At 31.6% G+C, this 27,370-nt stretch overlaps 4 protein-coding genes across 7 annotated transcripts; 3 read left to right on the top strand and 1 right to left on the bottom strand.

Moving 5' to 3' along the window:
• The first annotated feature begins 3,913 nt into the window (after nucleotides 1-3,913).
• On the top strand, nucleotides 3,914-5,923 carry LOC105797996 (universal stress protein PHOS34). The gene is made up of 4 exons (XM_012627856.2): nucleotides 3,914-4,088; nucleotides 5,279-5,373; nucleotides 5,462-5,583; nucleotides 5,663-5,923. Exons 1-4 carry the CDS (start codon nucleotides 3,914-3,916, stop codon nucleotides 5,748-5,750), a joined length of 480 nt encoding a protein of 159 aa, XP_012483310.1. The 3' UTR covers nucleotides 5,751-5,923.
• Nucleotides 5,924-6,640: 717 nt separating this feature from the next.
• LOC105800741 (hypothetical protein) lies at nucleotides 6,641-7,487 on the bottom strand. The gene has a single exon (XM_012632038.2). The coding sequence runs from the start codon at nucleotides 7,364-7,366 to the stop codon at nucleotides 7,004-7,006; it is 363 nt and encodes a 120-aa protein (XP_012487492.1). The 5' UTR covers nucleotides 7,367-7,487; the 3' UTR covers nucleotides 6,641-7,003.
• A 5,424-nt stretch (nucleotides 7,488-12,911) lies between these two features.
• Nucleotides 12,912-20,477, top strand: LOC105800740 (putative E3 ubiquitin-protein ligase LIN-1). 2 transcript variants are annotated; one of them, XM_012632035.2, is made up of 16 exons: nucleotides 12,912-13,753; nucleotides 13,980-14,052; nucleotides 14,125-14,450; nucleotides 14,556-15,653; nucleotides 15,727-15,865; nucleotides 15,937-16,182; nucleotides 16,254-16,548; nucleotides 16,708-16,829; nucleotides 17,064-17,183; nucleotides 17,277-17,408; nucleotides 17,519-17,641; nucleotides 18,126-18,236; nucleotides 18,328-18,474; nucleotides 19,007-19,132; nucleotides 19,704-19,820; nucleotides 20,233-20,477. In XM_012632035.2, exons 1-16 carry the CDS (start codon nucleotides 13,074-13,076, stop codon nucleotides 20,272-20,274), a joined length of 3,897 nt encoding a protein of 1,298 aa, XP_012487489.2. In that variant the 5' UTR covers nucleotides 12,912-13,073; the 3' UTR covers nucleotides 20,275-20,477. The 2 variants fall into 2 exon arrangements, with proteins under 2 accessions (XP_012487489.2, XP_052476739.1); XM_052620779.1 differs by lacking the exon at nucleotides 20,233-20,477 and having other exon boundaries at nucleotides 19,704-20,171.
• Nucleotides 20,478-21,650: 1,173 nt separating this feature from the next.
• On the top strand, nucleotides 21,651-26,529 carry LOC105800738 (protein pleiotropic regulatory locus 1). Of its 3 annotated transcripts, XR_008188556.1 has the most exons (17): nucleotides 21,651-21,919; nucleotides 22,036-22,060; nucleotides 22,169-22,289; nucleotides 22,800-22,881; nucleotides 23,039-23,104; nucleotides 23,361-23,442; nucleotides 23,650-23,742; nucleotides 23,834-23,897; nucleotides 23,970-24,055; nucleotides 24,133-24,234; nucleotides 24,336-24,419; nucleotides 24,935-24,995; nucleotides 25,069-25,135; nucleotides 25,225-25,302; nucleotides 25,391-25,533; nucleotides 25,625-25,862; nucleotides 26,250-26,529. XR_008188556.1 is itself a non-coding variant. In XM_012632033.2 (16 exons), exons 1-16 carry the CDS (start codon nucleotides 21,786-21,788, stop codon nucleotides 25,795-25,797), a joined length of 1,452 nt encoding a protein of 483 aa, XP_012487487.1. In that variant the 5' UTR covers nucleotides 21,651-21,785; the 3' UTR covers nucleotides 25,798-25,994. The 3 variants fall into 3 exon arrangements, 2 of the variants coding, with proteins under 2 accessions (XP_012487487.1, XP_012487486.1); XM_012632033.2 differs by lacking the exon at nucleotides 26,250-26,529 and having other exon boundaries at nucleotides 22,809-22,881; nucleotides 25,625-25,994; XM_012632032.2 differs by lacking the exon at nucleotides 26,250-26,529 and having other exon boundaries at nucleotides 25,625-25,994.
• Nucleotides 26,530-27,370: the final 841 nt, after the last annotated feature.

Genomic DNA, 27,370 nt, shown 5'->3' with positions numbered 1-27,370 from the left:
TAAGGTGTCAAAAAATTTCCTAAAAGATCAAAAGTAAATTATAAATTTCGGGGACAAAATAAAATTTACCATTATTCAAATTCATATTCTTACAATTTCTAAAGAGGCTCTAACGTAATTCTACCACTAATAAATCCCATAATAATTAATTTAATAGAAGATGGATTCCAACCTAAAATCTTATATATTACATAATTTATTATCTATTTAGGTATCTACTTTTCGAAAAATAGAAATTTAGTCTTTCTGCTATTTATATTTTAAAATTCAACTCTAATTAATTATAATGTCATTTTCTTAAATTACATGACTATCAAATAATTTTTTTAAATTTCAAAATGGTCACAACAACAAATTTAACAAAAAAAAGTAGCGTTAATAGTTGGACTTGAATTTTAAAAATTGAAAAGTTCATAAAATAAAAATACTAAATTTTAAAAGTAGAGATTTATTGCATATTTTAAGTTTATTTATATTGGATAACGTAAAATATTAAATTATTATATAAGATGGTTGGTTGGATCTTAAGGTGGACCCAACTAAAACAATATCTTTATTCAATGCACTACTTTTGAAGTAAAGCTTCGCTTTAACTTAAAACTTAAAAGCATGTCTAATTATTTTTATTAAAGCCTTCTTTTAATTTGAGAGTTTTAATATTTATTTATATTCCTTAATTTATTTTAGTTTAAATCGAAATATATTTCTATTATGATTTTATTTACAAATGTGATTATGAATTTATTTTATATATAAGGAAGTTGGAAACACTTTTGTATGGCAGCATGTCATTAATCAAATCTATTAATAATTGATGTGTTTCTTTGCTTTAATCCACACTATTATCACCTTGTATCTTGCTTGTTTGACTTCTTTTAGGTAATTAGGGCAATTTCACAAATCACCACACCCAACGCTAGATGTGTTTATTGCTTTGAAGGGAGAGGAAAGAAAGATATTTTTTAATTGGTTTAAATTAAAATTGGGCCCTTAAATCATATAGTTTTTATAATCAGGTACATAAAGTTTTTATTTTGTTAAAACTTGTACCTAAACTGTAAATTTCATTTCATCTTTGCTCCCAAAACATGATATTAACCAATAAAAAACATAACAAGTGGCACATTTCTTATTGGAGTTGTACACTTTTTGGATAAATTTGATTATTTAGTTACTACTTTTGACCAAAAATTAGATACCTAGTGACAAAAGAATATATTTTGAGGGTTAATTTTGTAATTAAGTTTTTTTTAATTCCATAAGTATAATTTAAAAAAAAATTACAAGTGCCCTAAATAAATGATGTTTGAATCAAACCGGTTGGACCAAGAATCAACTAGGATATTGATATGAAAAGTGATATTGAATCAGTTGGATTGGAAATTTGCACAAACCGATTGAATAAGCTAAAAAACCAATTGAACTGAACGAATTTTTTATTTTTAATATTTTAATACTTTTTAAATTTTTATTAAATGTTTAATTGAACCGATCAAATCAATAAGAAGATTGATTTAACCATCGGTCCAATTTAACTATTACTCTTAATTAATATTTTAAAATTAATGATTAAATAAAGAGAAAATATATAAAATTTCTAACTATTAAAACTTAATATTTGTTGAGATAAATTACACTACGGATTAATCTAAAATAATGTATTATTATTATTTTGATCACTTTGATTTTTTTTTCGATTTAATTATTAACCGATAGAAAATTTGTTAAATATGGTCACTCATTAAACTCTTAAACTTGACCTGCCATGTGGCCGTTTTTTTCCACTAATTTAATTAAAAGAATAAAATACCCTATCCTTCATGAAACCCCACCGTTTTGAGGATGATGACCCGCCGATTTTACAACCCGCCGGCGGTGAGGGGGCATCAGCATTTGCAAAGGCGCAACTGACACACAGACCGTTGCTGAGTCACCAGCAAAAAAGGGTGAAGAAGAAAAGGATGGCTCTGCATTGAAACATTTGAAAGCTCAGCTTCCTCTTCAACTTTTTGCAACAGAGTCTTGACTTCATCTCTTAACAAAGCCTCACCAGAACCAGGAGTCATCATCATGCTCTTGGCTCTACTACTCCGCTGCTTACCTATAGCAGATGACGGTGTTTCCATTGCAAGCCCAACAATAGGTGAGTAGTCATTTGTTATATCAACAAGAGCAGACCTTTCTTGTGGATGTTTCCCATTTACCAAAAAACAGTGAAGAAGAATACCATCACCTGAAAGGTCCTTATCTTAAATATAAAAAAAATCTATTGCAACTGCAACTGCTGAACCCGCCTCACTCCCAGCGGGTTGTAGAACCGGTCCCTCGTCTGAGTTCAGGCTACCGTATACCCGCCCGAGTTTGGCATTCCACTGCTACGGAAAACGTTAATAATCTTTTCGAGAATCCCGAAACCTCCTCCTCCTTTCCAATCTTTGGAAGGTGGTGATGATGATGATGATGATGACATGGAAGAAGCTATCCGGATTCCGTTGAGAGATCTTCTAATTGGCGGCGGAGATATTCCGTTTTCTTAGTCATCATCTTCGTCAGAGGCGGATGAGCTTGAAGGATTACCAACCGATACATACTGCGTTTCGAACCGAAACAATCGCCGGAATCATCGTCGAACAGGGGTAAGAAGAGTAAATCGGCGAGATCATCATCCTCAATTAGGATATATATGTTACATATATATATATATATATGTTTAACATACTAAAAATCGGAAAGGGATAAATAAATAATTAGTTTTAGATGAATAATATATCAGAATCTACGAGTAGGGTCGAAAATAGATCTAAACAACAACAATAAAAAGTCAATGTCAACTGGATTTATCAATTCTAATATGAAGTTAATCAATCCCAAAATTTAATATTGCTTCAACGATTAGATTGGCCAATCAGACTAATTGAATTGAGAATCAATTAAGATACTAGTTTAAAAGGGGATTTTGAATGGATTGACTCATGAATCGATATGAACCGATTAGATTCATGTTCTCTTGTATTAGCAATAATCATATATTAATTAAATCAAGACTCAATCAACATCAATAATTATTTTTTTATTAAAATACTTATGTATTTTTTATAATCAAATTAAAATAAATTGTTTTTACTTACTTATTTTGAATTTAGATCAAATCGAGTTAATCTAAAATACAAAATTTTGTTCAAGCCCAAATTATGCCATCTAATCCACAAACAAGTCCATTTTGCAAGATCTTGTATATGAATATATCTACTTTTTTGCACATAGGGGAGTAAAAGAAGACACCAATGCTGGTGAGTGATTTGAGTTCGATTAGAAAGAAACTCAAACTTGCTTTGGTAATTATCGAGCCAACCTCGAATAATTAGAATTATAAAGCGAGCACAAAAATACTCAATTCAAATGGTTCATGATCCTCATCAAGCTTTTCATTTTAATATATATTAACTATTTGAAAATAATACTTTTACTCTATTTATATAGAAAGAACTTAATTATAAATAAGTTCGAATTTGAATACTAATAAGCTTAATCAAGTTTGAATTTGAATTATGAAAATTGATAAACGAATCAATCTCAGATTGAATATTGAGCCCAAATGTCAAATTTACCATTATTCAATCTCAATTCAGTTCAATTACACTCACTACACACAAAAATAGCAATTGAAATGAAAGAAAAGAAAAACTTGATTAGCCTAAATTAAGACTAGAGAAAAGGTCTCTTTTTCTTTTAACTGTCTGGTAATCAGAAAACCGAGTCCATGGCCGCAACAACCTCATTCAAAAAAAAAAAAAAATAAGCATCATCTTCAACATGGTTAAAAACCCTAGTGTAACTCGTTCAACTCCATTTATTTGCAAAAAGAGGGTTTTATTTTTCGAAAGTTGTAATAAGAAAGAAAGAGAGAAAAGAGATGTCAATGAAACAAATCATGGTGATAGCAGTGGACGATAGTGCGCCTAGTATGTACGCATTGGAATGGACACTGGATCATTTCTTTACACCATTCGGATCCCTCCAACCTTTTCAACTCATTGCTGTTCATGCCCGACCCGTACCCATTTCCGTTATTCAACTTGCCGGTCCAGGTATTTCGCATCAAGCTGTTCATAAGTTGACTCAGGTCAGGTTTAAAAAAAAATGATTTGAATTCAATTTTATTGAGTTAATCAGTTCCATTATTTATGTATTTGAAGGGTTGTCTGAAGTTGACGGACTCTTTAATACATTATATATTATTCTAAGTTGAGATTTTTTTTTTTTACTATCAAAATTGTATGAAGTTGATAAAGTGGAAATATCTTGTTGGATCAGACCTTGCCTTGCGTGATGCAATATCATTAAGGGTTTAAACCCTTACCCCTTACATGGCATCAAAGGGCATATAAAACTCCAACTTAAGATAGTACTAGATGTGTTAAGGGGTTTGTCGACTCCAAATAGATAAAATTTTTAAGACTGTTTTCAAAAAAAGGCAAAAAACTTTCTAACAAGTAATATTTTTAAATCTTTCAAATGTTGATTTTAAATTTTTATTATTATTTAAACCATATTTTAGTCTAATCGGGTTGACTCGAGATACAAAATCTTTTGTGAAAACTCAACTTGAACTAGGCTTATTAAGCAATATTGTGGACCACTCATTCTAATAAATAAGTCTAATTATTTTGGGTTCAAATCATTGAGATTCAGGTATTTTGGATTCAAGCAATTTTAAATTTAGATAATTTAAGTTTACCCATTAAAATTTTCAAGTCAAATTATATCTCGATAATTTCTAGACAAGATCAAGTTGTAATCTTCTTATAATCAAATAAGATTGACTTGATTTGACAAAAGAAGAAGAAGAAGAAGATTGGTTTTAGTTCAAATCAAAATTAACTAGATTAAATCATTGAGTTATAAAGTCAAATTTAATGAGTCGTAAAAATACTATTGAGACTTCTAAATTAGGAGTTAAATTGTGTTTTGTTTCATTTACTCAAAAATTAATAAATTAATCTCTATATATTAGATTAAAAAGTAATCTATTTTCTCTGTTAAAAGTTTCAATTTATTTTTACTATTAAAAGTTAGTATTACTAAAGAAATAACTTTATGCCACGTACCTCATACTCATGTGCATAAATCAATTTTTTATTAATAAAAAAAAGTTTACTCTTTAAACCCAGCCCCTCCATAATACTTTCACCGTCTAATTCCACGTGTATTCCCGGATTAAGAAAAAAAAAAAAGGTTGGAATCTCCTTGCGGTTTAAATGAAACTCTATAAACGCAGCAACTGCGGAGATTATACCCATGATGGAGATCGATTTAAAGAAGGCAGCCGGAAGGATCACAGAGAAAGTCAAGGAATTATGCAAGAAAAAATCAGTAAATTTCTTTTCTATATCATATAAAATGTTTTCCTTTTTTATTAAATACACTAAAACAATTATAATATATATGTATATATTTAAAGGTGAATGAAGTGAATGTGGAAGTAATGGAAGGTGATCCAAGGGATGTGTTATGTGAAGCTGTTGACAAGCACCATGCAACTATTCTGGTACTAGGAAGCCATGGTTATGGCATTGTGAAGAGGTAAATTTTTATCTTTATTTTTAAAACGTGAACAAATAGATTAGATTTTTTAAAATTTGTCTGAAAATGGAACATGCAGGGCTGTTTTGGGAAGCGTAAGTGATTACTGTGCTCACCATGCTCATTGTTCTGTAATGATTGTGAAGAAGCCTAAGAACAAGGAGTGATCAGCTGGTTTTTGTCATCAGTATAAGGCCAGTAGTGATTTTGATGGGGGGTTTTACACCTTTTTTATATTTTCATTTTAGATTTTGGAACATTGTTCAAAATAATTATTTATTATTATTTACTTTTTTTTTTTGAGTAATTCAACAATTTTATGAATTTAACAAAAGTTTTATCTTTTTTTAATTTTGACCCTTAAACTTAAATTCGTTCAGATGTAATGATGTGACATTTTAAAATTTACCATCATTTGAAAATTAAAAAAACTATATCACATCTAAGAAATATAAAAAAATTATAAAAAATTCAAGTGATAACATGACACAATCACATAATGCCATGTCATCATATTTTAATAGAAGCGATCAAAAGCAGTCAAATTTTGGGACAATGTGGACAAAAACTATAGGGACCAAGATGGAAAAATTAATAAGTTTATGGACTAAATGTTAGTTTATTCCTTCGTGAAAATTGCAAATGAAAGCGAGCACGTGACTCTGTAAAGAAGTCGGTATCCAGAGGGAGTCAAAATTAAATATTGGAACAGAGACTATCAGTCCAAAAGGAGCCTCGATAAAATGACAATAAAAAGAGTTGAGACTGAGCTATCACTGCTCCACCGTACTACCTCCGGGACAACCACCTCAACTACCGTTGTTAATTAACTGTTGGTAAAAAATAGTCTAATTGTGTTTTAGTCCGTGTATTTAGAATTTGATGTAATTTGATCATCTATTTTTATAATATTATTAGTAATTCAGATTGATAGCACTCACCGATACTATCGTTAACTGAATTTTCATGTGGCCTGGACTATGTGATCAAATAATAGTAAAAGAAATCTATGTAACTAAAGCAATTGTATCAATTACGACCAATAACATTACGAAAGTAGAGATAAAATAATGTCAAATAAAAGGGATTAATTCTTAAATTTCAACATTTTAGAGGTATTAAAACTGTAAATAGACGAGAAAAAGCAACAACGTATAACTAAACAGTGAAACAAGGTTGCCATATGCAAATGACAACAATGCCCTCGATTGCTCATGATACAGGCCCTTTGATCGCCTGGGTATTCAGGTAAAATCACAAAAAGAACACAAACAAAAAATTCTACGTGCGATTATACTGTGCCTCATCGGATGCAAACTATTAATCACCGGCGACGGAACTTACGGTCATCGGAATCCAATCCTCAACGGTGCTGAAACGAATGAAGACATAACAAAAACAGGGCTGCGACGTTAAATCGTCAATCATCGGAATCATCGCCACCGCCGAAGATGGAAACACGATTGTAAAGCAAGAACAAGACGAGGAGAAGAAAGAGGGCAACGCCGACGGGGGAGCCACTTAGACCGTAAATGGTGTCGGGTTCACCGGTGGAGAATACGCCGGAGACAAAGGAGCCACGATCGGAGGAAAGGAACTGGATTGCGAGGAGGAGGAAGATGGGCAAGAGGAGGAGACCGAGCGGAGTCAATAGCTCGGAAATGGCTTCAGTGATAGCTTCACCTTGGTCACCGTATAAGAACGGAGCTAATACCACGATAAATACGACCACTGCTAGTATTACGCCGTGGGGTGGACCACCGCCGTGTCTTTCTTGCAACATTGTCGTTGTTGTAAGGTTTTGGCGAAGGACTAAAATGTAAGGATTGGAGAGAGAGAGAAGATCGTGTAATTACCATATACCAAATTGCGTTTTGCTTTTTAACTTAGATTGTAAGTTGGGGTTGTTCAACTGTTCGTAACTATTATATATATATATATGCAAATTTTTAAACATGACTTCAGCCGATTAAATCATGGATTTTTGGTCTTTAATAAATTATTAGAGTCAATCATTTTTTTCCTTTGTTCTGGTTTCATGTATTGGTTATCGATACAATCTACAAGAGCGAAGTCATAATTTTTTTTAGGAGGGGTTGAGATTAAGATACATATCTTTATGGGAGGCAAAATACAGTTTTACCTTAACATTGATTTATATTTTCATGATTTTTGAAAATATTAAATTAAAATTCTAACATTTTTAGGACTTAATTTTAATTTTACCATACATTAACTTAAAATTTTATAAACTTTTAGGGTCTAAAACAATAATTTCTAAATTTAGGGGTGGCTAAGCCCTTGCTTACCCCTCCCTTCACCCTTACCAACCGGCCCGATCGAGTCCAATTTCAGCAACCTCATTAAAACAGTGACTTTTGATATGAAATGAGAGTGTTTTAACAATATCATTTAACTCTCTTACATTACATACTCCACCGTATTACTCAATTGAGTTAAAATAAAATTATAAATTTCAGAAGTAAAATAAAGTAAATAGAATTATTTATTTTGAGGAGACAAAATTCTCTTATTTCAACAGATGATTTGTAACGACTTGATAGTCACGGGTATCGGAAAGTGTATTTTCGGGACTCCGTTTTCATAAAACGGATTTGTAAATATTTATTTAAAATATTTACGAAGTTAGTTGTGAAGTTAATTAGGTTTTGGTTAGTTGAAATTGCTTGAATTAAGAGTAATTAAGTAAAAGACTAAATTATATAAAGGGTGAAAGTTGAATTATAGATTAAAGAAAATTAAAAGACCAAAGAAGCAATTATGCAATGGTCATAATTGAGGCAGTACAAGTGTATATATTATGAATTTTAAAGTTAATATATATTATATTATATTATATTATAATAATTAAATAAAAGAAAGAGCATAGAAACGAAACAGAAGAGAAAAGGAAAGAAAAGGAGAATTAGGGTTTCAAGGTTCAAAGCTCAAATTAGTTAGTCAATTTAGTCTATTTTCTTATAATTTTTATATTTTTAGAATTTCGTTATTAAATACTACCGACATATGCTAAATTTTTAGAAATTATTGAGTTTTTAAATATTGTTTATGTTGAACAATTAGAGTATTAGGGACTAATTTGATAGATTTTTAAGTTTGAAGTGAAAAAGGATTGAATTGTAGAATAAATTGTAAATTTTGAGTAATAGGGACTAAATTGTTAAAAATTCAAAATTTAGGGATTTAAGTAAAATTAGAGAGTTAAATCTAGATTAAAGTGAAAATTGAATGAAAATATAGAATTGATTGTGAAGAAATAAAATTAGTCTCGGTTTAGGGACTAAATTGGAATTTAGACAAATGTTGAGTAAAAATTGAAATATGCAATATGAAATTGAATTGTATTGTATTGATGAATTTTAATTGTTTTAATTCCGTAGCTAACGTCGTACCGAAATCTTCGACTAAAAAGGAGAAAGATAAATTCAACGAGGAATAGCTCAGAATTTTTGGTCTGTATTTCTATAATCTGAAACTAGTTATTAATTATTGTAATTGTTGGTTAAGTAAGAGTGCAAGTTTTCCACAAATGATTAATTGCATCAAACTTTGCTCGAATTTTAATTTTATTTTTTTGATCTTTAATTCAATTTTAAAAATATTAATATTGTATTAATCAAATCTTTAAATATATGTGGACATTAACTTTGAGATGCAAATTGCTATTTAGCGCTGAAGCTAATGATTTGATTTGATTGTACGATATTAATATTTTGAAAATTCGATTAAAACATTGTAAAATTTGAGAATATCTTATGCAATTAATATTCTAAAATTATAATTGATCTTTATGAGTTCCCTTAGCATAAAAGAAGTTACGATTTTACCGATTAATATCCAATAAAATTGAATTCAAATTTCAATATTTACAACTTTTTTTAGTACACAAAGTAAACGTAAGATTCAAGGGGGTCCCTAGGGTTTGTAGAGTAAATAAATAAATGTTTTTGCAGTTTGATTGGATCCCACAACACCACATGCTGCAAACGAAAACCCTATTCTTTTTTTTCTCTGATTCTTATGCATTGGCTTTATATAATAAATTGGAAAAAAGAAAAAGTTTTAATCAAATTTATAATTATCTCTATGATTACATTAATATTAATTTTTAAATTTAAAATGCACCCAATGGACTGACATTGACCCTTGAATCCGAGACACAATCCTGTAATAATATGTGGATAAATGCTAATAATGACTATCAGCAAGTAGCACAATTACTCATTGGATCTAACAGGCAATTATAAAATTCATTAAAATTTTGGCTAAATGTTTATTTGAGTATAATGAAAGCAAATAGGACTGAATTCAGGAATTTATCTTATGAAGATATTAAATTTTTTTTTTTTTTTTTTTTTACTTTTAAGAGCCAATGTTACTATCTACCTCTCCTTTCGCCTGCACACCTGATAAATTATAATATTTCTGGATTTGAAGGATACGTTGTTAAACAATAAAGAAATTGCAAATTTACGCCTAAAATATATATAATCAAAATGTAAGGTGTTGAGCAAGAACACTCCATAATAGCACCTACCCACACAACAAGCAAGTTCCGTAATAGAGCACAAAAATGTAAATTTTACCCATAAATTTGCTTTTTTTAGTTTTTTAAATGTAAGGGTCACAAAAATTATTTTTATTTTTAAATTAAATTACACAATATGAAAATATTAATAATTAAACTTTTTAGAATCAAAATTAAATTAATTTAATATACAAATATTGAGAATTAAAATTATTATTATACCCATTTTAAAACGTTCCACTTGGGTGATATCTTTTCCTAATGAGGAAAGCATGTGGGCTTTAACAAAGAAAACAAAATAGTCTAGCTAAGGCCTGAAATATAGACCCAATCATGGTTCCATTCCATACCTTAAAAAGAAAAAGATGTAAAATGTTGAAAAAAATTTCAAAATTAAGTACTCACATTGTTTGACATATATTTGGAAATAAATAGTAAAGAATAACTTTTTAGCAAAAATATATTAATATTAAATACATGTTATTTTGACAATAATTTGTGTATCATGCATCCTATTTACTTTTTCTTTTTTATGTATATTTTCAAATAGAAGTGTTAATGAGAAATCGGTTTATTTGAGTTTATATTTTCAACTTCAAATTAGTTTGATGAGATTTGTCTTATTTTTAATATTAATAAAAGGCTAGTATATTAACAAAGTCTTTAAATTATTACACTTTGTTTAAACAAGTCCCTAAACTATTTTTGTAGTTCAATAAGTTCCTAATATATGACTTTTACTCATAAAATCTCTTTATTTTAATAATAAAGTAAATTATTTTTGAATTTTATGCTTTTATCTTAATTTATTGTTGACGTAATAAAATTATATACACTTTAATATAAACATAAAATTTAAAAGAATAATTAAGTAAAGCACTTTTAAGAAATTTTAAAATTTTATTTTTATTTAATAAATTATTCTAGTCAAATTCACATTAGCATGAAATGAAAATTAGTTTAAGTTTTTAAATATTTTTTACTTTCATATTAAAATCAAGGACTTTCATAAACAAAGGCGAAGTCAAAAAATCTTTAGGGAGGCAAATTAAATTATAATTTTACAATAATAAAATGCAACATCACTATTTTAATAGCCCATATCTTTATAATTTTAAAGGATTAAATCAAAATTTTATCATTTTAGGGGATAAAGTACAATTTTATCTTTACTAATTTAAAATTTTAAAGGCTTAAATTTTAGGAGAATTGGGACCCTGCCAACCCGTGTTTATTTAACTACAAATATAATTTAAAAACTTATTTCTAACAAAATAAAATAGTTTAAGAATTTAGAGCACCATAATAAAATTTAAAAATAGTTCTAATCATTTTAGATGAATTTAAGAAAATCGAACTCAAAATTCAAGTTTAAAATTTTATTTAATCCTATAAACACTTACCCGAAAGAAAAGGTATGTGCCTAATTTTCCGAGTTAAAACAAAACGATAAGAAACATCAAGAATTATACTCGTGATATAGATCCAATGTGGAAAATGTACTTTCCTTTCTAGTAACTCAACACCATATTCCAGCCCGTGACAGACAATGGTCCAATCCATCTGTAACGTGGGTTCCACTTTTGATACCATTACACAGTATTCATTTTAACTCATTGTATTTTATCATATGTAATTGTAATGTGTAAGTTACGTGGGTTTCGATTGTATATTCAACTCGAAATCCGTCTTTTTTATTATCTTTAATTATTCATTTTCAACTCAAATCTAAATTCGATTCAACTCAATTTAAATTTTTTATAGTCAACAACTTGAATGATTAAAGTCGATAATTTTAAAACTTAAATAATTCAAAATCCCGAAATTGAACCAAACTGAAATGACTCAAAAAAATAAAAATAAAACATGAATCCATCCAACCCGACCTACTCTGATCAATATCTAAGCTAAAATTATTATATCCAACAATTTTTACTCGAAAGAGCTCGAATCAGTTTCAAGCTTCCCTTAATTTTGACCATTGTTAAACTCGAATAATTTATCAATTTTCCTTTTAACCAATTAGAATGATGTGATATTAGTTTTTTAAAGTAACGAGTGATAGTCATTGTTTCAATGTCACATTGACATATAGGGTTCTATCTTTTATTTTTTTTGTGTTTTATAAGTTGTCACTCTCATGACAGCTTCATAAAATGTTATCCGAATTGGCTTTCATCAAACCAAACAAAACTTAGGATAATGCTGCGTAACAAAATTGGGGAAATTTCAACTTAGGAAAGAAAATTATATGAATGGTTAATATTTTTTTTTCTTTTTTTACATTAAATAGCTAAACCAGACCAAGAAACAAAAAACTTTGACTTATCAGAGTTGGGGATGGATAGTTCCAATGTTTTGCAATGAAAAATCTTCTGAGCAGTCAATATCTGCTAATCTGTAGCCTGCAAAATGATGTATATATTTTTTAAATTTTTCGAGCTTTCGGTCTATGAAAAATAATTTATCCGAGTCTAAATAACATAATATCGGGATTATATTAGTGGTGAAAAACAAAATAGAATGTTGTTAATATCTGAAAGGTCCTAAGTGAAGTAATTTAAAATATGCTTAAAAACATTAAAACTACGAACTTATTGATAATCACATGATGCAAGAAGAATCTTCTCCCGTGAGAACAGATATACATACATATATAAAACATGGTTCATTTATGGTACAATAATAATGCTAATCGAGGAAAAGGTACAATCAAATTTAGGGTGTTTTTTATTTTATTTTATTTTTTTTTAGTTTTTCGTTAATAATTTTTGGTCTGTATATCAGCAATGGAGGGACCATGACTGTATTTGGAATTTGGTTAAAAATCATTCACGGGATTTCATTAGAGAAAAAAACCTTCAACAATATGTAATTCTTGCGCATCATATTTCTTCATTGTCCCCCATCTTCTTCCTACTACCATATACCTTACAATTTCATGGCTCCTCCTCCTTCACCTTCTTTCTCCGTACCGGCGGATAAATTGGACGTTGAATCGATGAGGCTGGTCGTTAATTCGATCAACCGGTACATTTCCAGGTTAGTATCTGACGAAGAGGAGTGGGATTCCATAAGGTTGAAATGCAGTTCCGGGTTGAATTTTCAGCAACAAGAGTTTTTTGAGTTTTCCGAACAGGCAGTACTTTCAAATCTTTATTGGGGTATCAATGGAATCGAGGTTGCGTTGCGAGCGTGTTTGGAGGAAGATAAGGGTTGTCAACTGAAGAATTCGGAGAAAATGCTTCAAGTTCCGGCGTTGCTTGACGAACAAGGAACTACTTCCGGGATACCTAATGAGTATTTAGTTTCTTGTTCTTATTTTTACCTTTCGGTTATAAAGAATCTGCAGAGCGATCGATTGCAAGCCGCTTTGCATTTTTTACAAGCGTTGCTTGTCTCGCCAATGCTTGTTCGAACCGAGTTTGCGTCGGAAGAACTATGTGGAAGCCTTTTTGAGTCTGCTACACAAGAAATAGGTGGAACTCAGAGGTTGAATTCGGTTTCTAGTAACTGTTCTGCTCGGGACAACCTTGCTGAATCGACAAGGCAGATGGCGAGGAGATACAAGCATTGGTTAATGTATTACCAGGTCATGTTATATGAATCGACAAATTTCAGGTACGTTATCTTCCGATATACAATATAACCCCAGACATAGTCCGGGTTCAATCAACATATTAAGGACTTAATTTTGTACTAGTTAGCCTAGAAACAGAGCATGATATAATATGAACATATACCAATTAGTTTTTTTTCGATTTAAGAGTCGAAAACATAGTATTGGATTATGTTTGAACAATAATGTTCTGTTTATCTTATTGGTATTCTGTTAATGTATGAACAGTCACAAGATTGCCGACAGCACGGATTCCTCAAAGCCATCCGAGCACTGGTACAGACCACAGGCTAATTATAAGGTATGCTACTGTCTCTTAGTTTTGTACATTGGTGTAACCTTAGGATGTCACTAAATTTTGTTTGCTTTACAGTTCGATAAAGTGTATCCACTCGCTCACCAAGAAGATATCATCGAGACCATGGCATATGAAACTCAATCATCTGTAAACAATAAAGAAGATCAAGTCCGTAGTAAAGCTATAGAGGACCGGGATCACATTCGAAGGTTACAACTTCGGAGAATGGAGCTAAACCAGAACGAAAGTATCAAATGCCTGCAGGATGTCTTGGACGAATCCCAATCTGACACACCGAATTTCGAGGATGAATGCAATTCGGAGAGCACGGAGGATGGTACTGGCTTGTTTAACTCGGAAAGAATATATTTGGATGGCCAGAAACGAGCGAGCTATGATCAGTTCGGTAGACATATATAGCTGTATCACATTAATTTTCAATGCAAAGCTTGAAACAAATGAACATTTTTCTGATCTCTATCATTCAATTATGCTTACATATACAGGATGTTGCATTGTCATAATGGTACATCAGGCCAAGAATACGAAGCAATTGTGTTTCCTCAAGTTCCTGAGCATCAAACAAACAGAGATGTCATTGACGAAGCGAACATCGATAAGTATTTCCCGGACAGATTGTTCAGAACTGTCAGTGATTTAAGTTTATCTATGTTAGAGACCGAAGACACAAGCCGGTTAGAACTACAACAAGTCCAGCTCTTCGAACACATAGCACCGAACTATAGAAGGAGTAAAAGCTCAACTCGTATGAAGCAAGAAAGGACTGCTAGAAGGGAAAAACTGGACTCACATTGCAAGGGTGAGTTAATGGGAATAATTCAGAATGCGGTTTCGAAACTCTGTTTCTCGGACGGATTAGAGATGTCTGGGAAAGATTATGCAGTCGAAATCACTGCAATTTACCGAATGTTAAACAATAAACATGGTGTGAAGTACACAATGTTGAAAGATGTGATTCTGGAGCAGTTGTTGATAGCTGTTTCGACTTCCAAAGAGGAAATGGTAATACGAGCATCAGTTACTGTCTTAACGACTATCGTTTCAACAAATATATCGGTAGTAGATGATATAAAAAAAAAAGGTTTACGACTAACCGATCTAGCACGCGCCCTAAAATGTAACGTGCACGAGGCAGCTACTCTTATATACTTAATAAAACCATCTGCTGCTGAAATAAAAACTTTAGAGCTCTTACCGACACTCGTGGAAGTCATTTGTACCTCTAACAGTTCGAGATGTAGGCCATCTAAATCGGTTACGGTAACACCACCCGCGGCATCGTTGATGATTATCGAAGTATTGGTAACTGCATTTGATAATGCTACGAATAACATGCACTTAGCAGCAATCAATTCGCCTCGTGTTTTATCCGGACTTCTAGATGTTGCAAAGAATCATAGCTTGGAAGAACATATTTCTTTGGCCACAATTCTTGTGAAGTGTATGCAATTTGATGGACAATGTAGAAAATATATATCACAAGCTATTGCAATGGCTCCATTTATACATTTGTTACAAAGTAACGAGAAACGGGCCGTGTTCGTTGCGCTCGAGTTTTTTCACGAAGTTCTTCGAATTCCACGGTATGAACGAATTACTTTGGTACTTACGTGTAACCCAAAAAAACGTATGTTAAACTGAATTTATGTTGTTCAGGTCATCAGCCATTAGCCTATTGCAGCAGATAGTGAAAGGATGTATCGATATTATGGACATACTAATCGATTGCGTTCGCGGTTTCCGAGCCGAGTACCAAATTTTAGCAGCAAATTTATTGCTTCAATTAGACACCCTGGTAAGTTCGATCATGTACCGATAAGTGACCTCACTCAAAACCTCTTAAATTATATGTACTGTTACGTGCAGGAAAACTCGAAAGGTAAAAGCTTATTTCGAGAGGAAGCAATGCAAGTCCTTTTTCAGTCAATTGTATTGGAAGAAAGCTCGACTGCACAGCTATTATCGGCATTCATTCTATCGAATATCGGTGGGACTTATTCATGGACAGGGGAACCATATACCATAGCATGGCTGGTGAAAAAAGCCGGTTTAACGTCTTTGAATCATCGGAACATGATAAGAAACTTCGATTGGTTAGATCCGAGCTTGCAGGTAAGATGCATAAACGGGTGATGCAATTTAGTTTTTTGATTGTTTGATTTTGATGTTTAACTTTCTTGCAGGATATGGTAACCGATTTGTGGTGCAGCAAGATTGCAAGAAGCATTAACGAGTTCGGGAAACCGGCATTCGTTGCTTTACGAAAGGGTTTAAAGAGTCAGATAAAAAGGGTTGCACGAGAGTCTTTAACGACCATCGCGTGGCTCGGTTGCGAAATCTCGAAAAGTTCGAATAGCCTTCGATATTCAGCTTGTGAGATCTTACTAGGTGAAGTTGAGAAATTTTTACATCCAGGAATGGACCTTGAAGAAAGGCTTTTAGCATGCCTATGCATATATAACTATGCTTCGGGAAAAGGTAATGTAAACACAAAAACTTGGATGAACATTTTGAGCAAACTTAGCTTAAATAAACAATCACAACAACAGCAACAACCCTTTTTAAGTACCCTGAAGTTCGTTCGTCGAGATATTAATATGTCTGATTGTCACTGAAATCCTTTTTATCAATATGTAGGGATGAAGAAACTGATTCATTTCTCGGAAGGTGTACGAGAATCGCTTCGGAGATTTTCAAATGTAATCTGGATGGCTGATGAGCTACATAGAGTAGCTGATTTCTACTTGCCTAATAAATCGGTTAGTGTTTGTATATAGAAGTAATACCGTAATGATCGAGATTCGGACATCTCTTCCGCATCGCCGTTTAGGCAAAACTAAAGATGACCAAATGTCGATATATACAGTAATGCAGACATTAATTGTGTATATCTAACACGAGTGTTGGATAATAAATTTATAGCTTAACCCTTTTAAAAATATTAAAATTTTAAATTAATACAATTGGGAAATTGTATTTTGGTCTTTGAACAGCGTATTTCTTGCGTTCATACACAAATAGTAGAAGTGAGTCACAAATACAGTGGAGCTGTAAATGCCTTAATTTACTACAAAGGAATGCTTTATAGTGGATACTCCGATGGTTCAATCAAGGTACAGTTCGAACTCTAATCACTTGACACGAAATTTATTCAAATCGTTTTAGATTGACTAAACCTGAAACCAATCCGACTAATTCAATTGTAGGTATGGGACATCAAAAGGCAATCAGCCACACTTTTATGGGACATTAAGGAGCATAAAGACTCAGTGACATGCTTTTCACTCTTTGAACCAGGAGAGACCCTTTTAAGTGGTTCTGTTGATAAGACCATTAGAGTAAGTTAGACCCTTCTCCAGTTTAACACAGTATGTTACTCGGATTCAACTGTAAATGCTGTAATACGGACACATATCCGAATACAGGTTCTAATTTCTTGCATTTTCAGGTGTGGCAAATGGTTCATAACAAATTGGAATGCATTGAAGTTATAGCCACAAAAGAACCAGTTCAAAAGCTAGACACATATGGTCAAATGATATTTATGATCACCCATGCCCACCATCTTAAGGTAACCATTTGACATATGAAATAGGTTAAGTTTTGTCATTAGTCCCTATACTTTATGAAAGTTGTGAATTTAGTTATTTTTAGTCTTTATACTTGTTCAAATTTAAAAATTTCGGTCCTCACTAAACAATAACTGTTAACTTTATTAAGTTCCACTATTTCCAAAATATAATGTAGCAAATATATTATCATATGTGTAATGACATATCAGCTTGTTATTTTCATATATTACTCACTAAAAGTTCAATTAATAGATTAAGGATCATCATTTATGTCAAGATTGAAATTTTAAAATTAAAAAGGATTCAATTGGAGAATATGGACTAAATCTTTACAACTGAATGTATAATACAGAGCTAGTAATTGAATTTAACCAAACAGATTTAACTGTTACTATTTGGGTCAAGATTAAAATTTTAAATTTCTAAAAATATAGGGACTAAATTGTAAAATGCATAAGATATATAATTTTCTTCTTATTGCAGGTTATTGATTCATTAAGAACAACCAACAGCATATGCAAAACCAAGAGTGTGAAATGCATGAAGATGGTTCAAGGAAGGATTTATGCAGGCTGTACCGATTCAAGTATTCAGGTTCGATGATTAAAAAAACCCGATCTTTGAACTCAATTTGAAATTTGATTGAAAACCCGAAGTTACATACGTGATATATGATTGTTTCCAGGAGGTTTCTTTATCAAGCAACCATCAAAGAGAGATCAAAGCAGCTGTTAAGAAATGGAGAATGCAAAGCAAACCCATCAATTCAATCACCATGTATAGGGACTGGCTTTATTGTGCAAGTTCAATGGTTGAAGGTTCTAACGTTAGGGTAACTACAGTTTTTTAACAGTAAAAGACCTCTTTAGTCCCTCTCAATTTCGAAATTGAGTTCTCTCTTAAAAAAATCAGAGTAATTTAATCCTTGTCTAAGAACAATTGATCACACCTTAATGTTTTCCATCAATTGTACATGATTTTGATTGGTTTAATAACAAATTTAGTTGTCAAAGTTCACAAATTCTATTAATTCGGTCCTGATTTAACAAGTTTATCCTGCAACATTTGTGTAAATGTATAAATGTTGAGGTTGAATTTGTTAATTTTTTAGAATTAAGGCCAAAATGACAAATATGTAAGCATTGAATGCTAAATTTGTTATTATACCAATCAAAATTATGTACAATTGACGATGGAAGACAATAAGATTATGATTAATTGTCTTTAATTGTTCACTTTTGAATTTGATAAGAATTAAATTGCTCCATTTTTCTGTGAATGACCAATCTACTCAATTTCAAAATTGAAAAGGATTGAAGTACATTTTTGATTTTTTTTATCAACCCTAATTTTATGGTTCATAGGAATGGAGGAGAAACTCTGATCCCAAAATGTCATTGAGACCAGAGAAAAGAGCAAGTGTTTTAGCAATGGAAGTAGTGGAAGACTTCATATACTTAAATTGCAGCTCATCAGCTAATAGTCTTCAGGTATATTTAACTCTCTTTTTTTAATGTTATTCGGATTCATGAAGTAGTATAGTAGTCGTTGTTATTTGTGTTTATATTGATAATCTTTGAAAGAAAATTTGAGATATTCTTCATTTTCTTTAAAATATTTATTCGGATTTTAATTTTTGTAATATGCTCAAATATCAAAATCATGAGTTAGAAAGTAGTGGTTTTAAGATAACTTCATGTTAGTCATTTAATCGAACTTTTGAATTAATTAACGATAATATAAAATTAGGACTTTATTTTTAATTTGAGCATAATAGGGATTGTAATTTTCACCTATCATATTCCGACATAAATCATATTCAAACATAGGTGTGAAGATGTGATCCTATGAAATATTTTAGAAATAATTGACTGATATCTTACACTCAAATTCGAGACAGTGTAAAATAGGTTGAATACTAGTTTTTAAGTTATAGTGTTCTACATTAGTTGTAGCTAAAAATGTACATAGAGACATAATCATCCAAACATAAGAAAAAAATTTAAAATTCTTTCAAACATATCTGATACTTAAATTCGAATCGAGTTTATTTTTGAGCAGATATGGTTGAGAGGAACACAACAGAAAGTGGGGAGAATATCAGCTGGCAGCAAAATAACAAGCCTTATAACTGCAAACGACGTTGTTCTCTGCGGGACAGAGTCTGGGTTAATCAAGGTTTGGGATCTTAAGATATATTCAATTAAGTTAAAACATGCCATAAGTCCTTATACTCTTAGTAAATTTAGAATTTAGTCTTTATATATTTATTTTTAGGAATTTAATCCCTCAACTTTTTAGATTTTTAAAATCCAGGTCCAAGTGCTAACACTGTTAAGATTATTTTGTAAAATTCAAATTCATTACAAAGCTATTTTTAGTTACATTAGCACTAAGTGGGCTTTTTTCTATTTTAAAATATTACACTAATGAATTTAATAAAAATTTAACTATGTTAACAATTAAACCCAATTTTGAAATATAAAATATAAAAGAATTAAATTCGTAAAAATAAAAATATATAGAATAAATTTTAAACTCTATTTATTTAAAATAAAAATTCAATCTAATGATTTCCTTGGATTTGCAGGCGTGGATCCCCTCTAAAAGACCTCAAAAGCAAAGTATATAATATACAAACAAAAATGGAAACAATTGAAGATAGTTTTTGAATGCTTCTAAAATAATGCATTATGTGTACAGTTGCTATATTGTATAATTATTAATTACAAGTGTTAACACAAATAAAGCCATTGTTGATAGTTCAAATTTTGTTATTATCCTTTGTATTATGTATAAGTTGTATATTTAATTCATGTGTTTTGATTTAGTTAATTTTAATTCTTTTTTTTAATTTTAAAATTTTATTTTTGACTCAAATGGTAGCAATTAAATTTATTAGATTAAATTTGTTATTGATGTCGTAAATTGTGAATTTAGTCATATTATCAAATTACGTTATATAGATGAATTTAACAGTTGAATCGCTAAAATATTAATGGTACAAAATATTATTAGTTAAATCTTAAATCATCAAACCGGTTAAATTGGTTTTGGATTGGATCAATCTATATTAGTTAATTTGGGTATTAAAACCTTTGGAGCTCATACAATTTTTGTTCAAATTGTTTCAGGTTGAAGACATTTTAGATTCTAGTAATTTAGATTTAAAGCTAAGACATTTCGATCTAATTCATTACGAGTTTGGATTATTTGATTATGACTATTTCAAATTCAGATTATTTTGGGTTTAAACTAAATTCAAGTTCGAGTTGTAAATTTCAAGTCGTCTAAAATTGAATTTGAATCCAAGTGAATTAGAAAATTAAATTATAAAATGTCATTCGTAATTAAAAAGAGTTAAATTGTTAGAAAGTATTTTAGTATTTTTATTTTAACAAAATCAATTATAATATGCAAATGGTCGATTTAAACCTGCTCCAATAGGATTATTAAAATCTTAAATTTACTACTAAATCAAAGTTTCATATGCCATTAAACTATATAGAAGGTAGGGTAAAATTATTAAAGGCCATTAAACTATTAGTAAATTGACGTTTTGATCAAATAAGTTCAAAAAGTTACAAAATAATTATTGAACTATTCAAAAGTTTTCATTTAAGGCATTCTATTGTTACAATCGTTGTTGTAGTCTACATCTCAATTTTTTCATGAAACTTTGAATGCCACGAATCACCAACCAAAATCCAAATAACTTTCTTCTCCAATCTCCGACACTAATCGTCAGATCGACTTAGATCTAAGGTATGTTCTTCTACTTTTCAATGTGTACTTTCCGTTGAATCATCACTTGGAGCTCGCTAGCTGAACTTAAAAAAAAAATTAACAATCAGTGACTTAAATGAAAACTTTCAAATAGTTCAATGACTATCTTGAAACTTTTTGAAGTTGAATGACCAAAACATAAGCTTACTAATAATTTAGTGGCCTTCTGTGTAATTTACCCTAAAAGGTATTTCAATGTACATCGGGCTTTGGAGGTTAAAGTCGGTAGCTTCTTCTGCTTTACTCGTCGCCGGCCACATTCTCTCTCTGAATTTTAATAAAGCGAATTAGGGTTTATAAGCTTCACCATTCCGTTTCAAGCCGACCCTAAAACCCTAATCTCCAAATCGGAAGGAAATGCCAGGGCCACCGCTAGAAATGGAGCCAGTGGAGCCGCAGTCATTGAAGAAGCTCAGCCTTAAATCCCTAAAGCGTGCTCTCGATCTCTTTAGCCCTAGCCATGGCCAATTCGCTGCTCCTGACTCTGAAAGGTTTCATCTTTATCTTCAGTAAAAAAAAAAAAAAACTTTTATTTATTTGTCTATTTACTCAAATTTCATTAAACTCTATTTGTAAACTAAAGCTTTTGTTTTTCAATGGAATGTAGCAAAAAAATTCGCTTGAGCCACAAGGTTAGTCGAATTTGCTTGAATTTTTAGGCTTTTTTAGTGGTATTTATTATAATGGGGATTGTTTATTTGATTGGAAATTGATGGTTGATTTTGATTTAAATTTGTTAGATAAATGTTGAGTATAGTGGAATAAAAACTGCCCCGGGTCAACCTTTGAAGCAAGTTAATTCCAGTGTTGCCGATGATAAGTGTCGAGGTTCGGCCCCTTCGAATGCCCTTGCTCTTACAGGTAATATTCTTATTTGATTTAATAAAGGGTTTTAGCTTGATAATTCATTCAATCAAGTTTCTTGGTTTGTGTTAGAGACTGCGATTTTGTGGTAAAAGTATCATAGAGGCTCTTGTACTAGAAGTCAGATTGCATTTTACTCAAAAAATGAGTAAATTAGTCCCTATATGCTAGATCAAAGAGCATAGTAGTCCTTCATGTTAAAATTTTTATCCGTTTCTATTATTAAAAACTGATGTGGCTGACAATCATGTATATCTCATGCTGAGGTACATGGACTAGTTTTTAACAGAAGAAATGGATGAAACTTGTAACAGAAGGATTAATTGATTCTTTGATCTAATGTATAAGGACTAATTTGCTCATTTTTTTAGTAGAGGGAGCAAAATGCAATCTGACTCTTAGTACAAGGGCTTTCATGGTACTTTTTACTGCGATTTTGTATATTTTAGTGAATTGATATCTATGCTGAGATTTGTGTAACTTCAACTATGAATGTTTATGAATAAGGGCCTGCAGATTCTTGCGATTCACAAAAAGAAGGGACTCAAAATGCTTTACTTGTTGGTCCATCTTTGCAACCAAAGATGCAGTAAGTTCTCTTGCTCTGAGTTTTCTATGTGCTAATTTGGATCGATCCTAAGACATATAGGTCTATGCCTTGTTCTCTTGGAATCCATTTTTGTGCTACGTAGAAGGAACCGTGTTGCTACGTGGTGTTACTGATTTTTTTTCTCTATTTTTCTCAGAAACAATGTTGGTACTTCCGGCAAAGGCACCGCCATGGTTTCGGCTTCCGCACCCTTTTCTGAAAGGTTTTGTATCTCTCTCCTTGTTATTCTGATTCCTTGATAATTTCATTAGTTGTTCAATCATGTAATCGATGTTTTGCATTAGTACATTTTTTTCGCCATGGTGGGTTTGTTTTTCTTTGCTCACATGCTCTCGTATGTGAAAATTGAGCATCTCATCCAATTAAACCTATTGTTCCATCCTGTTCTGGCATGCCGCTTGTATCCTGCATATATAGGATGTGTAGCTTGAAGGTTTATGAGTTTTTTCGTGTGACAGGCTAACAACATCTGCAATAATAGAAAGAATCCCAAGCAAGTGGCCATGTCCTGTATGGCATCGTCCTTGGAAGAACTACAGGGTGAGAAACTCTATAACACTAAAAGTTGATGAAATGTCCGTGATTGTTGTTTGTGATTTCATGGTCATCTGCCATAGAAGAGAATGTTGTATTTTTCTTGTCTATCTTGCTGACATATCGGTCCTATTTCATCAATGAATATGTCTGTTCGTTCACATTCCGGTTCCTGGAAATTTACGGATATCTATAAATGGGTGATTAATGTAGGTTATTAGTGGCCATTTGGGATGGGTGAGATCGGTAGCTTTTGATCCAAGTAACAACTGGTTTTGTACTGGTTCCGCAGACCGTACAATCAAGGTCTGTATTGGCTCTATAAAACGGATATTGATTTGAAATTTTGGTGTTGTTGAAAAATGACACTTATTTTGCATTGGTTTCGACATGCTAGATATGGGATGTAGCAAGTGGACGGCTAAAGCTCACACTAACCGGACACATTGAACAGATACGAGGCTAGTGTTTTTTTTTTTGGCTAAATATCCTATGGATTTAGGATAATTGAGAAATATATATTTTATTCACAGGCCTCGCTGTCAGTAGCAAACATACATATATGTTTTCAGCTGGTGATGATAAGCAAGTTAAATGCTGGGACCTTGAACAGAACAAGGTATGAACTCCATACACATTGCTCGGGAATTGGGATCTGTAATGCACAGAGACTTATCTTGTGTTTATCGGGTATAGGTTATTCGATCTTATCATGGTCACTTAAGTGGTGTTTATTGCTTGGCTCTTCATCCTACTATAGACATTCTGTTAACTGGGGGACGTGATTCTGTTTGCCGGGTATGAAACTTATCTACATAAAAACTACTTGGGAATAATTTCTTTCCATACATGTTAATTGGGTTTTTTATTTTAGATATCTGATGGCCAACAATCTTCAGGTATGGGATATTCGCACCAAGATGCAAATTTTTGCATTGTCTGGGCATGATAACACTGTTTGCTCGGTTTTTACTCGACCAACAGTACGAAGCTCTTGCTCTCTCCTTGCTATACTTTGAAAGGGAGAAATTGGGTAAAAGTACCGTAAAGGTCCCTGTATTAATAGTCAGATTGCATTTTACTCCCTCTACTTAAAAAATAGGTAATTTGGTCTTTATACGTTAGGTCAAAGAGTAAACTAATTATTTCTGTTAAAAATCGTATCCATTTCTATTGTTAAAAATTGGCGTGACTGGCGGAATAATCAGATAGTGACACGTGGCGTGGCGTGGCATATGTACCTCATTCTGACGTACATGGATCAGTTTTTAATGGTCAAAATGAATGAAATTTTTAACAGAAAGATCAGTTTGTTCTTTGATCTAACGTATAAGGACTAATTTACTCATTTTTTTAGTTAAGGGGGCAAAATGCAATCTAACTCTTACTATAAGGGCCTCCATGATACTTTTACCGATAATTTGTTAAATTTCCTCCTTACAATATTATTTATTCACCTGTATCATGTTTATATCAAACTATGCATCACATTTTACAGGATCCACAAGTTGTCACTGGCTCCCACGATACAACGATAAAATTCTGGGACCTTAGATACGGTAAATTGAACTTACCTTACGTTTCTTCTTTGTTTAGTTTCATTTGTAACATATTGGTTGTTCAATGTCCCAGGAAAAACGATGTCAACTCTAACGCATCATAAGAAGTCTGTACGAGCAATGGCGCCACATCCTAAAGAGTATGTGCCCCTCTGTCCTATTACGCAAAAATGCAGCCATGGCTGATTTTATATCAGGTCCTAATGTTTTCTCGACCTTTCTGTATCAGGCATTCTTTTGCATCTGCATCAGCTGACAACATAAAGAAATTCAGTCTTCCAAAGGGAGAATTCTTACACAATATGCTGTAAGTAAAAGCCGTTTTACTTCATATGTGTATCCATTTGTCGTTTTTATGAACTAACATGGTGGTGTTGTTTGTGTTTCCGGAGCAGCTCTCAGCAAAAGACTATAATTAACACCATGGCTGTTAATGAGGACGGTGTAATGGCTACCGGAGGTGACAACGGGAGTTTGTGGTTCTGGGATTGGAGAAGCGGTCACAATTTCCAGCAAGCTCATACAATCGTGCAGCCCGGTATGTTTTTCTAGATCGTTTTTCAGCTAATTTTTATTGATTGTGTACCATTTGGAAGATGATCAACACAATGTTGTGTGCTGTATTCCAGGCTCATTGGATAGTGAAGCTGGTATATACGCTCTCTCATACGATGTAACTGGTACAAGATTGGTTAGCTGTGAAGCTGACAAGACGATTAAAATGTGGAAAGAAGATGAAACCGCAACCGAACAAACTCATCCTCTCAACTTCAAACCACCCAAAGATATCCGCCGGTTCTAGCCACGCCTTCGATTTTGCTCAGTTACCTATCCCGAGTCTTGTACAATGCTTTTAAGATATGTAAGGTAAAAAAATTTTGTTGCTTAGTCTGGATACCAACTATAACTGAACTGAGCTCAAGCTCGAGTTCGATTGAGTTTTATTTTTTAAAACTCGAGATTTATTTGAGGTAAAAACCAAACTAATATTAAATGAAATTATAGCTTATTGGGTACCGAGAAAATCAAAACAAAAGACGAAAACCTTTTTAATTTGGGATTAAATGTCCCAAATTGAAACCATTATATTGTTAAGGAAAAAAAATTATATGAACCCTACGAAGCAGCTTTTGTCATGTCGTTATGCATGTGTACTTCATCATCCAAAAGCTCCTCTTGTCTCCTCCATCTACTTTCCTTTCGCTATTTTGAAACCAGTTGTTATAACCATGGTCACATTATCATTATTTGCAGAGCAATCAATTATTGAATTTCAGGGTTTGGGGTCTCAAGTCTCAACATTGCTGACTTTTGGTATACAAAAATGATAGAATTCTGCCAATGAAGGAACATGGGCCCAATTTTAAATCAAATTATTTAATTTCTTTACCCCCACTTATTGTTTATTGCAATGAAATCCATCAAACGATTGGGACAAGGGATCGTAGTTTCCGGATCAAATTGTACACTTTATATACCCGATAAAAGTTGTATTATCTCATGTATGATATCATAATAGTTTGGGTTTTGTTCATGTTATTTTTGTTTTTTAGGGGTAGTGCAATATTTAATTTTTGAATTTAGAATTTTTTTTCATTTTGGTTTCTAAGTTATTTTGATCTAGATTAGTTTTGAAATTTGGCAGTTTTTTCAATTTGATCCTTAAACTTGGATTTTGTTGAAGTGTGATAAATTGTCACTTTGAAATTGCGCCATGTCATCACTTAAATATTTTTTGTGTATTTTTAGATTTTGTAATAATGGAATCTAAATTCAAGAACCAAATTAAAAAAATACTAAATTTCAAAACTAATATAGACAAAAAAATTCAAGGACCAAGTAAAGAAAAACTTTCAAATTCAGGAACTAAAGTTCAATTATCATATTATCACGTAATAAAATGCTCCCGTTTTTGTGAAGTAAAAAGAATGAAGTTCAATAATTAAATGTAGCTTTATCCCTAAAGCGATATTCCTCCATTCGACTTGTTCTAACAACTTGAATGTTATGAATCTATGAATTAAAATATAATTTTTTTTTTGATCTTTGACACTAACTGCTGGATCAAGTTGGATTTAAAATGTGTTCTTCTACTTGTTGATGGGTACTAATCCACTACATCGATAGTCAAATCATTACTTAGAGCTCACTAGTTAGACTTTTGTTAAAAAAAAGAGAGAGTAATAATTTAGTGACTTATATAAAAAAATTAATAGTTAAGTAACTTAAATAAAAATTTTCGAATAATTCAGTGACTATTATGTGACATTGACTAATCAAAATATAAGTTTACTAATAATTAGTGGTATTGGGCAATATTTTATTTTATTTTACAATTTGGTCCACAAAATTAATGTTGTGATCTAATAACAGTG

This window comes from Gossypium raimondii, chromosome 9, assembly GCF_025698545.1.
Source record: "Gossypium raimondii isolate GPD5lz chromosome 9, ASM2569854v1, whole genome shotgun sequence".
In the NCBI taxonomy this organism is placed as follows: Eukaryota; Viridiplantae; Streptophyta; class Magnoliopsida; order Malvales; family Malvaceae; genus Gossypium; species Gossypium raimondii.
The sequence above is the reverse complement of the archived record's forward strand: the minus strand, read 5'-3'. Positions and strand labels throughout refer to the sequence as shown.